Below are 12,876 nucleotides of genomic sequence, written 5' to 3' on the forward strand. Positions count from 1 at the left end.
CATGGGGCGTCAACATTTGCCTTGTTAACACTATCGAGGCCACATTTTTTGTCCAATCTTCATGAAATTTGGTCTCAATGATATCTTGGATGAGTTCGAAAATGGTTACGTTTGCTTGAAAAACATGGCTGCCAAGGAGCGGGGCATTTTTCTTTATATGGCTATAGTAAAACCTTGTTAACACTCTTGAGGCCACATTTATTGTTCCATCTTCATGAAACTTGGGTTTTATAGATTCATACCAATAATATCTTAAATGAGTTTGAAAATGATGCCAGTTGGTTGAAAAACATAGCCGCCAGGGGGCGGGGTATTTTTCCTTATGGCTATAGTAAAACCTTGTTAACACTCCAGGGTTTTTTTTGGCCCGATTTTATAGCCGAAATTCGGCTATGTTCCCAATCCCAAAAAGTATACTTTTTTCCCAAAATGTGGCAAAAAATTCCCAATTTCCAAAAAAAAAAAAAAAAAAAAAAAAATTTTTTTTTCTTTTTTTTTAGAAAGAAGTCTAATGCGTATTTTATCTCAATTTCAATTCAATTACATCTAACAAAGTATTATAATTATGATTTTGTTCTTTTAATTTAAATGATTATAAAGAGTTATATCAAATTTAGTATTTCCCTAATCATTGGACTTTTCATGTGGAAAAAAAGGCTAATGAATTTATTTTCCCAATTTCATGAAAATGCCAATAATATTCCCAATTCCAAAGCCATGGGCTATCTTCCCAAAAAGTGGGAAAAAAAACCTGCACTCTAGAGGCCACATTTATTTTCCGATCTTCATGAAACTTGGTCAGAAGATTTGTCCCAATGATATCTTGGATGAGTTCGAAAATGGTTTTGGTTGTTTTAAAAACATGGCCACCAGTGGGCGGGGCATTTTTCCTAATACGGCTATATATGGCTTTAGTAAAACATTGTTAACACTCTAAAGGCCTGATTTATTGTCCAATCTTCATGAAATTTGGTCAGAAGATTGGTCTCAATGATATCTTGGATGAGTTCAAAAATGGTGTCGTTTGCTTGAAAAACATGGCCACCAAGGGGCAGGGCATATTTCCTAATATGGCTATATATGGCTTTAGTAAAATCTTGTAAACACTCTAGAGGCTACGTTTATTGTCCGATCTTCATGAAATGTGGTCAGAAGATTCATCCCAATAATATCTTGGACGAGTTAAAAAATGGTTGAAAAACAAGGCCACCAGGGGGCAGGGCATTTTTCCTTATATGGCTATAGTACAACCTTGTTAACACTCTAGAGGCCACATTTATTTTCTGATCTTCATAAAACTTGGTTAGAAGATTTGTCCCAACGATATCTTGGATGAGTTCGAAAATGATTTTAGGTTGTTTTAAGAACATGGCCACCAAGGGGCGGAGCATTTTTCCTAATGTGGCCAGGTTTTTTTTTTAGAAAAAGGTGAAGATGCTGGACGCTTGGTAAAAGGGGAAAATAGAGCGCGAATGAGACATATTTGGGGAAAAAATATAAATGGTTTATTTCAATGTCTGTAACTAATCTACAGCAGCATGTCTCTGTCACTATTATTGTGAGTTTCAAGTCTCCTAGAGGGATTGTCCCCAAATACAGCACCAGTTGTGACATAGGAAATGTTTGGGTCACTACTTGATCCAAATATCTCGCAATATTTACACATAAATCCATGTTTAGTTTGACTGTGATATAGCCATGGGTATCGGGATTCGTATACTTGAGAATTGAAACAACGCCTTTCACGTTTTGGTTGCGTTTCGTCTGGCTTGGAAAATAAAGTTGCAGGGGTAGATCTAATTATGGGAAATGTTTTCAACTGTTTTTCTGTATTGGGGCCGAGGACGATGTCAATTTTGATATTTCAGTTTCATTATTAATGGGTAGACTATCTAGATCTGCTACAGTACTGGAAGGGGAAAGTGCGACAGCTGCCTATTGTCTACTTTCACTTTCACAATGTTCGATGTCGATTACTTCCGAATCCTGCTGGCTTTGAACAATTTTTGATAAATCATTCTTAAAAAATGCGTTGATGGGTTTAGTTTTTGCTGGGTCTGAACGTTTTGTTTTTTTCGTGTATGAACGCCAATTGTGAGACATCTTTTCTGTTTTCACATTTACATCTAGGCTCTTTTATAACCCGGATGAAAATTTGACTGGTTTCCGGTAATTAATTGACAAAATACCCTACTCGCGCAAGACCGGAATCCAGTGAAATAGTCAGGTGATTATTGCGGTCAGTTGCCCGGATAAAATTTCCATGACGTATTTATTTAATTGCTATATTTAGAATCACTGGGGTTCCGAGTTTTTTGTGTTCGTCAGGAGAGATAGAGAGCGAGAGCGTGGTACAAATTGGATAAGTGTCGACTGACCCAAAGGAACAAAAATATCTTTGAGTGAAAAATATTATATTTTGGGGAAAAATGATCTTCTTAGAGGGGAAATTGTATTTTGAAGGGAAAAATTCTGGTAGGGGAAGACGCCGAATATCGGCGTCACTTTCTTAGTAAAAAAAACCCTGGTGGCTATATATTGCTTGAGTAAAACCTTATTAACACTCTAGAGGCCACATTCATTGTCTGATCATCATGAAACTTGGGCAGACGATTTGTCCCAATGATATCTTGGATGAGTTCCTAAATGGTTCAGGTTGGTGGAAAAACATGGCCGCCAAGTGGGTGTGGCATTTTTCTTTATAAAGCTATAGTTAAACCTTGTAAAAACTCTAGAAGCATTAATTATTGTCTGATCATCATAAAAAATTGTAAGAAGATTTGTCCCAATGATACCTTGGACAAGTTCGAAAATGGTTCCAGTTGCTTTAAAAATATGGCCACCAGGGGGCTTGGCATTTTTAGCTCATCTATTTTTTGAAAAAAAATTATGAGCTATTGTCATCACCTCGGCGTTGGGGTCGGCGTCCGGTTAAGTTTTGCGTTTAGGTCCACTTTTCTCAGAAAGTATCAATGCTATTGTATTTAAACTTGGTACACTTACTTACTATCATGAGGGGACTGGGCAGGCAAAGTTAGATAACTCTGGCGTGCATTTTGACAGAATTATGTGCCCTTTTTATACTTAAAAAATTGAAAATTTTGGTTAAATTTTGTGTTTAGGTCCATTTTATTCCTTAAGTATCAAAGCTATTGCTTTCATACTTGCAACACTTACTAACTATCATAAGGGGACTGTGCAAGCAAAGTTATGTAACTCTGACTGGCATTTTGACAGAATTATGTGCCCTTTTTATACTTAGAAAATTGAAAATTTGGTTAAGTTTTGTGTTTAGGTCCACTTTATTCCTACAGTATCAAAACTATTGCTTTCATACTTGCAACACTTATTAACTATCATAAGGGGACTGTGCAGGCAAACTTGTGTAACTCTGACTGGCATTTGGACGGAATTATGGGCCCTTTATACTAAGAAAATTGATAATTTTGTTAAGTTTTGTGTTTTTGTCCACTTTACCCCTAAAGTATCATAGATATTGCTTTCATACTTGGAACACTCGCAAACTATCATAAGGGTACAGTAAAAGGACAAGTTGCATAACTCTGGTTGTCATTTTTACGGAATTATGGCCCTTTTTTGACTTAGTAACTTTGAATATATGGTTAAATTTTGTGTTTCTATCCACCTTACTTCTAAAGTATCAAGGCTATTGCTTTCAAACTTCAAATACATGAGGTTACTGTACCTGGCAAGTTGAATTTTACCTTGACCTTTGAATGACCTTGACTCTCAAGGTCAAATTATTAAATTTTGCTAAAATTGCCATAACTTCTTTATTTATGATTAGATTTGATTGATACTTTGACAAAACTACTCTTACCTGACATACCACAATAGACTCCACCCAAACCATCCCCCTTGCTCCCCCCCCCCCCTCCCCCCCGGAATCCTCCCTCCCCCCCCCCCCCCCCCCCCCCCCCCCCCCCTAATTTTTTTTTTTTTTAGATCATCTCACAAATGACCACCACACCCTCACACACACCCACCACCCCCAATTATTTTTTTTGAAACGGTTAAAAAACACAAATATTTATTTTTATTATTTTATTTTTGAAATACAGTCCAACCATCGCACCCAAGAATCCCCTCCCCCACCCCCGAATTTTTTTTTTGCATTTATTTTTGCATTTTTTTCCCGCATTTTTGGAAGATAATGTAATAAATGTCCACACCCCCACACTATACACCCCTCTTCACTCCACCCCTCCCTCCTTTGTGAGTGAAATTAAGAGTCCCTTCACCTTTAAAAAGAAAATAGATGACCGGTTTGCACCCGCAAGGCGGTGCTCTTATATGGCTTCATGAATCTTCATGAAACTTTGTCAGAATATTTATTTAAATGATATCTTGGATGTGTATGAAAATGGTTTGGGTCTGTTGAAAAACGTGGCTACCAGGGTGTTCACTAGTCATGAAAGTTGGTAAGAACATTTTATTGTATGATGTCTTTGGCTGCACAGAACAGGTCCATGCCTTTGAATCTCAGGTGAGCGACTTTGGGCCTTTCAGGCCTTCTTGTCTGTTTAGCTCCTTATAAGTACGAAAAAATCATGGATGGATATGTTTTGGGATGGTATACACAATATATTTTTGTGAGGTAACATGTTTTCCTCTGAAGCGCATTTTTAGCTCATCTATTTTTTGAAAAAAAATTATGAGCTATTGTCATCACCTCGGCGTTGGGGTCGGCGTCCGGTTAAGTTTTGCGTTTAGGTCCACTTTTCTCAGAAAGTATCAATGCTATTGTATTCAAACTTGGTACACTTACTTACTATCATGAGGGGACTGGGCAGGCAAAGTTAGATAACTCTGGCGTGCATTTTGACAGTATTATGTGCCCTTTTTATACTTAAAAAATTGAAAATTTTGGTTAAATTTTGTGTTTAGGTCCATTTTATTCCTTAAGTATCAAAGCTATTGCTTTCATACTTGCAACACTTACTAACTATCATAAGGGGACTGTGCAAGCAAAGTTATGTAACTCTGACTGGCATTTTGACAGAATTATGTGCCCTTTTTATACTTAGAAAATTGAAAATTTGGTTAAGTTTTGTGTTTAGGTCCACTTTATTCCTACAGTATCAAAACTATTGCTTTCATACTTGCAACACTTATTAACTATCATAAGGGGACTGTGCAGGCAAACTTATGTAAATCTGACTGGCATTTGGACGGAATTATGGGCCCTTTATACTTAGAAAATTGATAATTTTGTTAAGTTTTGTGTTTTGGTCCACTTTACCCCTAAAGTATCATAGATATTGCTTTCATACTTGGAAAACTCGCAAACTATCATAAGGGTACAGTAAAAGGACAAGTTGCATAACTCTGGTTGTCATTTTTACGGAATTATGGCCCTTTTTTGACTTAGTAACTTTGAATATATGGTTAAATTTTGTGTTTCTATCCACTTTACTTCTAAAGTATCAAGGCTATTGCTTTCAAACTTCAAATACATGAGGTTACTGTACCTGGCAAGTTGAATTTTACCTTGACCTTTGAATGACCTTGACTCTCAAGGTCAAATTATTAAATTTTGCTAAAATTGCCATAACTTCTTTATTTATGATTAGATTTGATTGATACTTTGACAAAACTACTCTTACCTGACATACCACAATAGACTCCACCCAAACCATCCCCCGTGCTCCCCCCCCCCTTCCCCCCGGAATCCTCCCTCCCCCCCCCCTAATTTATTTTTATTTTTTTTAGATCATCTCACAAATGACCACCACACCCTCACACACACCCACCACCCCCAATTATTTTTTTTGAAACGGTTAAAAAACACAAATATTTATTTTTATTATTTTTTTTTTGAAAAACAGTCCAACCATCGCACCCAAGAATCCCCTCCCCCACCCCCGAATTTTTTTTTGCATTTTTTTTGGCTTTTTTTTCCCGCATTTTTGGAAGATAATGTAATAAATGTCCACACCCCCACACTATACACCCCTCTTCACTCCACCCCTCCCTCCTTTGTGAGTGAAATTAAGAGTCCCTTCACCTTTAAAAAGAAAATAGATGACCGGTCTGCACCCGCAAGGCGGTGCTCTTGTTTCTTATATGGCTTCATGAATCTTCATGAAACTTTGTCAGAATATTTGTTTAAATGATATCTTGGATGTGTATAAAAATGGTTTAGGTCTGTTGAAAAACGTGGCTACCAGGGTGTTCACTAGTCATGAAAGTTGGTAAGAACATTTTATTGTATGATGTCTTTGGCTGCACAGAACAGGTCCATGCCTTTGAATCTCAGGTGAGCGACTTTGGGCCTTTCAGGCCCTCTTGTCTGTTTAGCTCCTTATAAGTACGAAAAAATCATGGATGGATATGTTTTGGGATGGTATACACAATATATTTTTGTCAGGTAACATGTTTTCCTCTGAAGCGCATTTTTAGCTCATCTATTTTTTGAAAATAAATTATGAGCTATTGTCATCACCTAGGCGTTGGGGTCGGCGTCCGGTTAAGTTTTGCGTTTAGGTCCACTTTTCTCAGAAAGTATCAATGCTATTGTATTCAAACTTGGTACACTTACTTACTATCATGAGGGGACTGGGCAGGCAAAGTTAGATAACTCTGGCGTGCGTTTTGACAGAATTATGTGCCCTTTTTATACTTAAAAAATTGAAAATTTTGGTTAAATTTTGTGTTTAGGTCCATTTTATTCCTTAAGTATCAAAGCTATTGCTTTCATACTTGCAACACTTACTAACTATCATAAGGGGACTGTGCAAGCAAAGTTATGTAACTCTGACTGGCATTTTGACAGAATTATGTGCCCTTTTTATACTTAGAAAATTGAAAATTTGGTTAAGTTTTGTGTTTAGGTCCACTTTATTCCTACAGTATCAAAACTATTGCTTTCATACTTGCAACACTTATTAACTATCATAAGGGGACTGTGCAGGCAAACTTGTGTAACTCTGACTGGCATTTGGACGGAATTATGGGCCCTTTATACTAAGAAAATTGATAATTTTGTTAAGTTTTGTGTTTTGGTCCACTTTACCCCTAAAGTATCATAGATATTGCTTTCATACTTGGAACACTCGCAAACTATCATAAGGGTACAGTAAAAGGACAAGTTGCATAACTCTGGTTGTCATTTTTACGGAATTATGGCCCTTTTTTTGACTTAGTAACTTTGAATATATGGTTAAATTTTGTGTTTCTATCCACTTTACTTCTTAAGTATCAAGGCTATTGCTTTCAAACTTCAAATACATGAGGTTACTGTACCTGGCAAGTTGAATTTTACCTTGACCTTTGAATGACCTTGACTCTCAAGGTCAAATTATTAAATTTTGCTAAAATTGCCATAACTTCTTTATTTATGATTAGATTTGATTGATACTTTGACAAAACTACTCTTACCTGACATACCACAATAGACTCCACCCAAACCATCCCCCGTGCTCCCCCCCCCCCCTAATTTTTTTTTATTTTTTAGATCATCTCACAAATGACCACCACACCCTCACACACACCCACCACACCCAATTATTTTTTTTGAAACGGTTAAAAAACACAAATATTTATTTTTATTATTTTATTTTTGAAATACAGTCCAACCATCGCACCCAAGAATCCCCTCCCCCACCCACGAATTTTTTTTTTTGCATTTTTTTTGGCATTTTTTCCCGCATTTTTGGAAGATAATGTAATAAATGTCCACACCCCCACACTATACACCCCTCTTCACTCCACCCCTCCCTCCTTTGTGAGTGAAATTAAGAGTTCCTTCACCTTTAAAAAGAAAATAGATGACCGGTCTGCACCCGCAAGGCGGTGCTCTTGTTTCTTATATGGCTTCATGAATCTTCATGAAACTTTGTCAGAATATTTGTTAAAATGATATCTTGGATGTGTATGAAAATGGTTTTGGTCTGTTGAAAAACGTGGCTACCAGGGTGTTCACTAGTCATGAAAGTTGGTAAGAACATTTTATTGTATGATGTCTTTGGCTGCACAGAACAGGTCCATGCCTTTGAATCTCAGGTGAGCGACTTTAGGCCTTTCAGGCCCTCTTGTCTGTTTAGCTCCTTATAAGTACGAAAAAATCATGGATGGAGATGTTTTGGGATGGTATACACAATATATTTTTTTGAGGTAATATGTTTTCCTCTGAAGCGCATCTCAATGACGCCAGCATGATTCTATTCCATGTAGGGAAATAGACCAGGACGGAGATGGTAGAGTGAGCTTTAAGGACTTCCAATTTTTGATGAAGTACAGCTTGGAAGATCACATATAACTGTCATTATCAACCAAATTCACCATGGGAACAGTTCAGTGAGGACAGATACGTACCGCTGTGAGGATGTAAGTAGATCTTTTATTTTCTTCTGCCTCTGGTACCTACACGTTTGGTAAGTCAAGATGGTTTACCTGCAAATTTGTCCAATAGTTATTATTTAAAATATTGTCCTAAATTGTTGAAAATCTTTTTTCTGCTCCAGTAAACAACTGGTCTTATTTCGGAACATCTGTTGGTGGGTGGACAGCATCATAGGTGAATTGTGTCAGCTTACTATCTCAAATAGTTTTAATTGGATCATCATGAAATTTCTTGATAAATGGTTTGGTTCATGTTTCTTGGGGTAATTTCTTTGTGTTTGTTTTGTTTGTGGTGTTAACACTGTCTTACCAGATCGACTGGCATTATATTCGTTTCAGAGCAACAGGATTTAACTTACCTAAAATAGACCCACAATAGGACTTTGTTTATGATGTCTCAATGAGTGAGGCATTATGCATCAAAATTTTCAATTCATATTTTTATGCCCCAGAATCGAATGATAAGGGGTATGTTGTTTTTGGCCTGTCTGTCTGTCAGTCATTCTGTCCCAAAACTTTAACCTTGGTCACAACTTTTGCAATATTGAAGATAGCAACTTGATATTTGGCATGCATGTGTATCTCATGGAGCTACACATTTTGAGTGAAAGGTCATCCTTCAAGGTCAAAGGTCAAATATATGGCTTCAAAGCGGCGCAATAGGGGGTATTGTGTTTCTGACAAACACATCTTTTGTTTCCCAATCCAAAATGGCACAGGCTGTAAAATGTAAAGCAAAATCACTGCCTGGACTGGAAAAACGAAAGGCTGGGCTGCTTTAGGGGGCCTATGCGGCACTCTTGAAGCAGGATGAGGCTGGATGATTAGCCCCACAATTTGTACAAACGTGGACGAACCTACAAACAGTCCAAGCACATTCATGAGCCCTTGTTAAAATCAATAGAAGAGTAAGAGTTACCAGTCCTACCCCTTGCAGTTTCGCTGGAAGATGGCAGATTATCCCTTGAAAGGGAGCAACGCAACCAAAGATCTGTATTGATCACTGCCCAAGTCGCTGGACTGACTTCCTGTCAAAGTCTAAACTGTACGTCATAAGCACGCCAAGCAAATCCTACTTGCTTGTTGGCAGCCTCCCTAATGTTGAACATGTATTTCAATAGACTAGGGGCCTCATCTTTATGGTGAACTATGTATACAGCCATGAAGATAATAGATGCATCAGTCCATTGATTGATATTTTGAACCTGGGAGTTGTCCACTTTGGGTTTAGTTACAATTTCCCCGTTTGGCCCCTGACATAATGTGCCCTCAGCACAAAATTTCTGCAGCTCTGAGGAGCCTTTCAGCAACAAGACTTAATCAATATTTTGGCCTTTCCAAATTTTTTCTCTTATCTAGATTTGGACATGTGCAAACACTTTGTCGCTTGTGCAACGAGTCATGTTCAAACCAGCCAAAGAAGAGGAACGAAGACCACCACATCCTGAAGCCATGTTCAAACATGTGGTTGTTTGAACTTCAGAAATTGGAACAATTTTGGAATAGCAGACTATTTGGTCATAATCGATAATAGCATTACCTGCTGGCCGATCGACAGTCAGCTCGGATTATATCTCTGCTACTGTTGTTGCCCTCCTTTTTCTACCGCTGCCTTGTGGCATGGCAATGCATATACATATTAAATCAACGTTCTTGTCTGATGCGAGAAAGCTGCTGAATAATCAATGAAACAGGATGCTTAGTTAAATTGACTGGTGCATATTCTTTATCTAAGAAAATGTGTTTCTATCGAAATATATGTGTGGCACAGTCTAAACACAGGGGTTGTAATGGACCGGAAGTCCCAATTCTGATAATCAGCCGGGGTCCAGGGGCTGCAAGCCCCGGCGAGGTTTAGGGGTGGAACCCTTGTAGGGGGTTCCGAGGGGCGAAGCCCCTCAAAAATTTGCCCCCCCCAAAGCAAAATAATTTTGAGCCTTTGAGGACTTAAAATATGCATCCTTGCTATGTCAAATTGGGTTTTATTGTTAAGGTAAATGTATTGACTGACAGACTAAAACTTGACCTTGCTTTGGACACATGAAATCATTATAAGCCTTTTTTTCATGTTGTCACTTATTCCATATACACCCAATAATAATTTAAAAAATGAATAATTGAAAAGAGACAATTAGTTATTGACTTTGAAAAAGCAAACACACAAATAAACTTTGACTATTTTTATCAGAAACTTGTGCAGCTATTTGTGAAACAACAAAATTTCAAATGACTAGAATTAAGAAATCAAATGCATAGCAACACTTAAATATCACATATAAATGATAAGTATACACATATAAAACAACATGTAGATCACATATCTGTCTTGGTACTGGAGGGTCTTGTTACATAGAATACAAAAGGCCTGCCCAGGTTGCTTTGTTTTTCTTAAGTACTGCTTCGTTAGATCGTTCTCAAACCAATCCCAACGCCACTTATTTCTAACAGAACTGTCAATTTCCCGCACACCGTCTTTTGGAGTAGCAAAGTCCATCGTAAGGCTTGAAAAATAAACACTTATTTTCAAACAAAAAAATTATCAACTTGACAAGCTCAGATTTCAAAATAATAGACTAAATAGGACAGGTTTCTCCTTAACATTTTGACCACAGTGGCCCATCTTTGATCTTCAGTACTTAGTTATTGAATAGGTGTAAACAAGTTATTAAAACTTGGAACAAATGACATGAAAACACAACGTATTATATACGGTGCAAAATTGGTGGGTGGGGTACATTTAGAAACAATACGAAGATTTCGATGTTCATCGCTTCTCGATTCCATATTTTTGTTAGAACAACGAGATAAAAAAACTGGGTAGGGTAAGTTCAGGAAATCGAAATACTTGCATTATATTTTATAAAACCATTATAAACAATTTTATGTTTGTTTAATACAGATAGGTATGGATAATCGCAGATTTTTGCGTTCGTATAAATATGTAGATGAGATAACTTACCATTTATTGTCGTTGTTTTCTCGCACTTTGGATTTCTAGTGTTGTTTTTTTTTTTTTTCGCACATTTAGCAGAATACTTTTAAACATAAGCTCCGAAAATAACCGGCCAATCAATTTATCGCTTTAAGACAGACGGTATCATACGAAAAGTAACACATGCAAACGACTGGCAGCCAGACTTTTACGTTTCTGCAGAATTCGACACGGTCCAGATCAATCGCAAGTACCCGGATTTCGCTGTTCGTCACCAATATACTTCCTACGGAGACTTTTTTTGCACCCTAACCCTCTCACTTCACTGAAAAAAAACTCCTCGGATTTAGGCCGATCTCAAAACTGGTCCGATAGCCTCCAAATCCGGATTTCTGGATTATTCCGGAATTTTACAACCCCTGTAAACAATATCATTCGGAATTATGATGATAAAGACCGAAACATTCCGTAGAAATGTCAACAAAATAAGCTAATTCATTTTTTAAACCTTATTATGATATAATAAATATCAAGTAAATCTGATTAGCTGTTTCTTTGCCAATTCAGCCTACATCCTATATATTTTTAATTCATTATAGTTCTTTGGATTCAGAGGATAATTGGTTAGTTTTAAATACTGATGTTCATTTGCAACTTGCCAAGACTTACAGCTTCCTAAACTTTGGTTGCCCAGGGGTAATGGGCAACCACTTAATTCAATCCATTTTATGTAGATAAAATGTGCTGAACTACTTGAAATTTGCAATAGCCATTTTAGTGATTTTATAATAACTAATCTGTTTCATGCTGATGGACAAACCATACAATATCAGAGCCCCAGATAAGGGTCGTATTTTTGTAATAACGAATTATTTTCAAGTCCGTTACGTATTTATTTTAAAATCGTGTCGTACCATTAAGAATAAAAAAATCAAGTTACGAATATTATTTTTACATCGGTTCATATCAATTTTTATTGAGTTCTTTTCGCGTATTAAATATCTTTTCGGTTCTTAGATAGAATGGTTATCGGGTTTGTTTAACAAAGCACATTTTTTTACAATTAAAGCGGCGTTTACAGTCTATCTGTCAAAAAACAATGGCGGCGCCCAGAGAGCGTCCTAAAAAACTGCAAAGCGTGCAAATACACGCTTTTAACATATTGTACGCAAAGTGAGCCGAAGTTGAATGTTAAGAAAGACATTATAGAAAAGATCTTATACGATGTTGTATGTTCAGTTGCCGACACAGTCGGAAAAGCTAAAAAAACGCGAAACGACGGGTCCAAACTTTAAAAAAACAACATTGAACGAGTGAAAGGGACAATACCCATTGCTAATCGTTGAAAAGATTGAAGGGGAGATCCATTTTAATTGTGAAATATGTAAAAATTCATCGAAGGCACAGTTTCGGAATATGAAGGTATTTGAAAAGTAAAATCTTATCATACTGAATAGACACTGTTGAACTTGTATAAATAAAGTTGCTAGTATGTTTATCTTGATTGTTTGCATGAAAATAACCATTATTATTCATTTTTAGGTCATTTAGAAAAGTTAAGAATTATTTTCCAAAACTTA

At 36.9% G+C, this 12,876-nt stretch overlaps 1 protein-coding gene across 3 annotated transcripts in view; it reads left to right on the plus strand.

Annotated features, from left to right (window-relative positions):
• Positions 1 to 12,876, plus strand: part of LOC127872975 (EF-hand calcium-binding domain-containing protein 11-like) — an 82,484-nt gene that overhangs the window by 30,451 nt on the left and 39,157 nt on the right. For all 3 annotated transcript variants that reach the window (XM_052416499.1, XM_052416498.1, XM_052416500.1), the window contains exon 6: positions 8,197 to 8,349. In XM_052416499.1, the coding sequence (XP_052272459.1) occupies positions 8,197 to 8,281 (85 nt within the window). In that variant the 3' untranslated portion in view covers positions 8,282 to 8,349. The remainder of the gene's footprint in view (positions 1 to 8,196; positions 8,350 to 12,876) is intronic.

Source organism: Dreissena polymorpha, chromosome 3 (genome assembly GCF_020536995.1).
Source record: "Dreissena polymorpha isolate Duluth1 chromosome 3, UMN_Dpol_1.0, whole genome shotgun sequence".
Lineage (NCBI taxonomy): Eukaryota > Metazoa > Mollusca > Bivalvia > Myida > Dreissenidae > Dreissena > Dreissena polymorpha.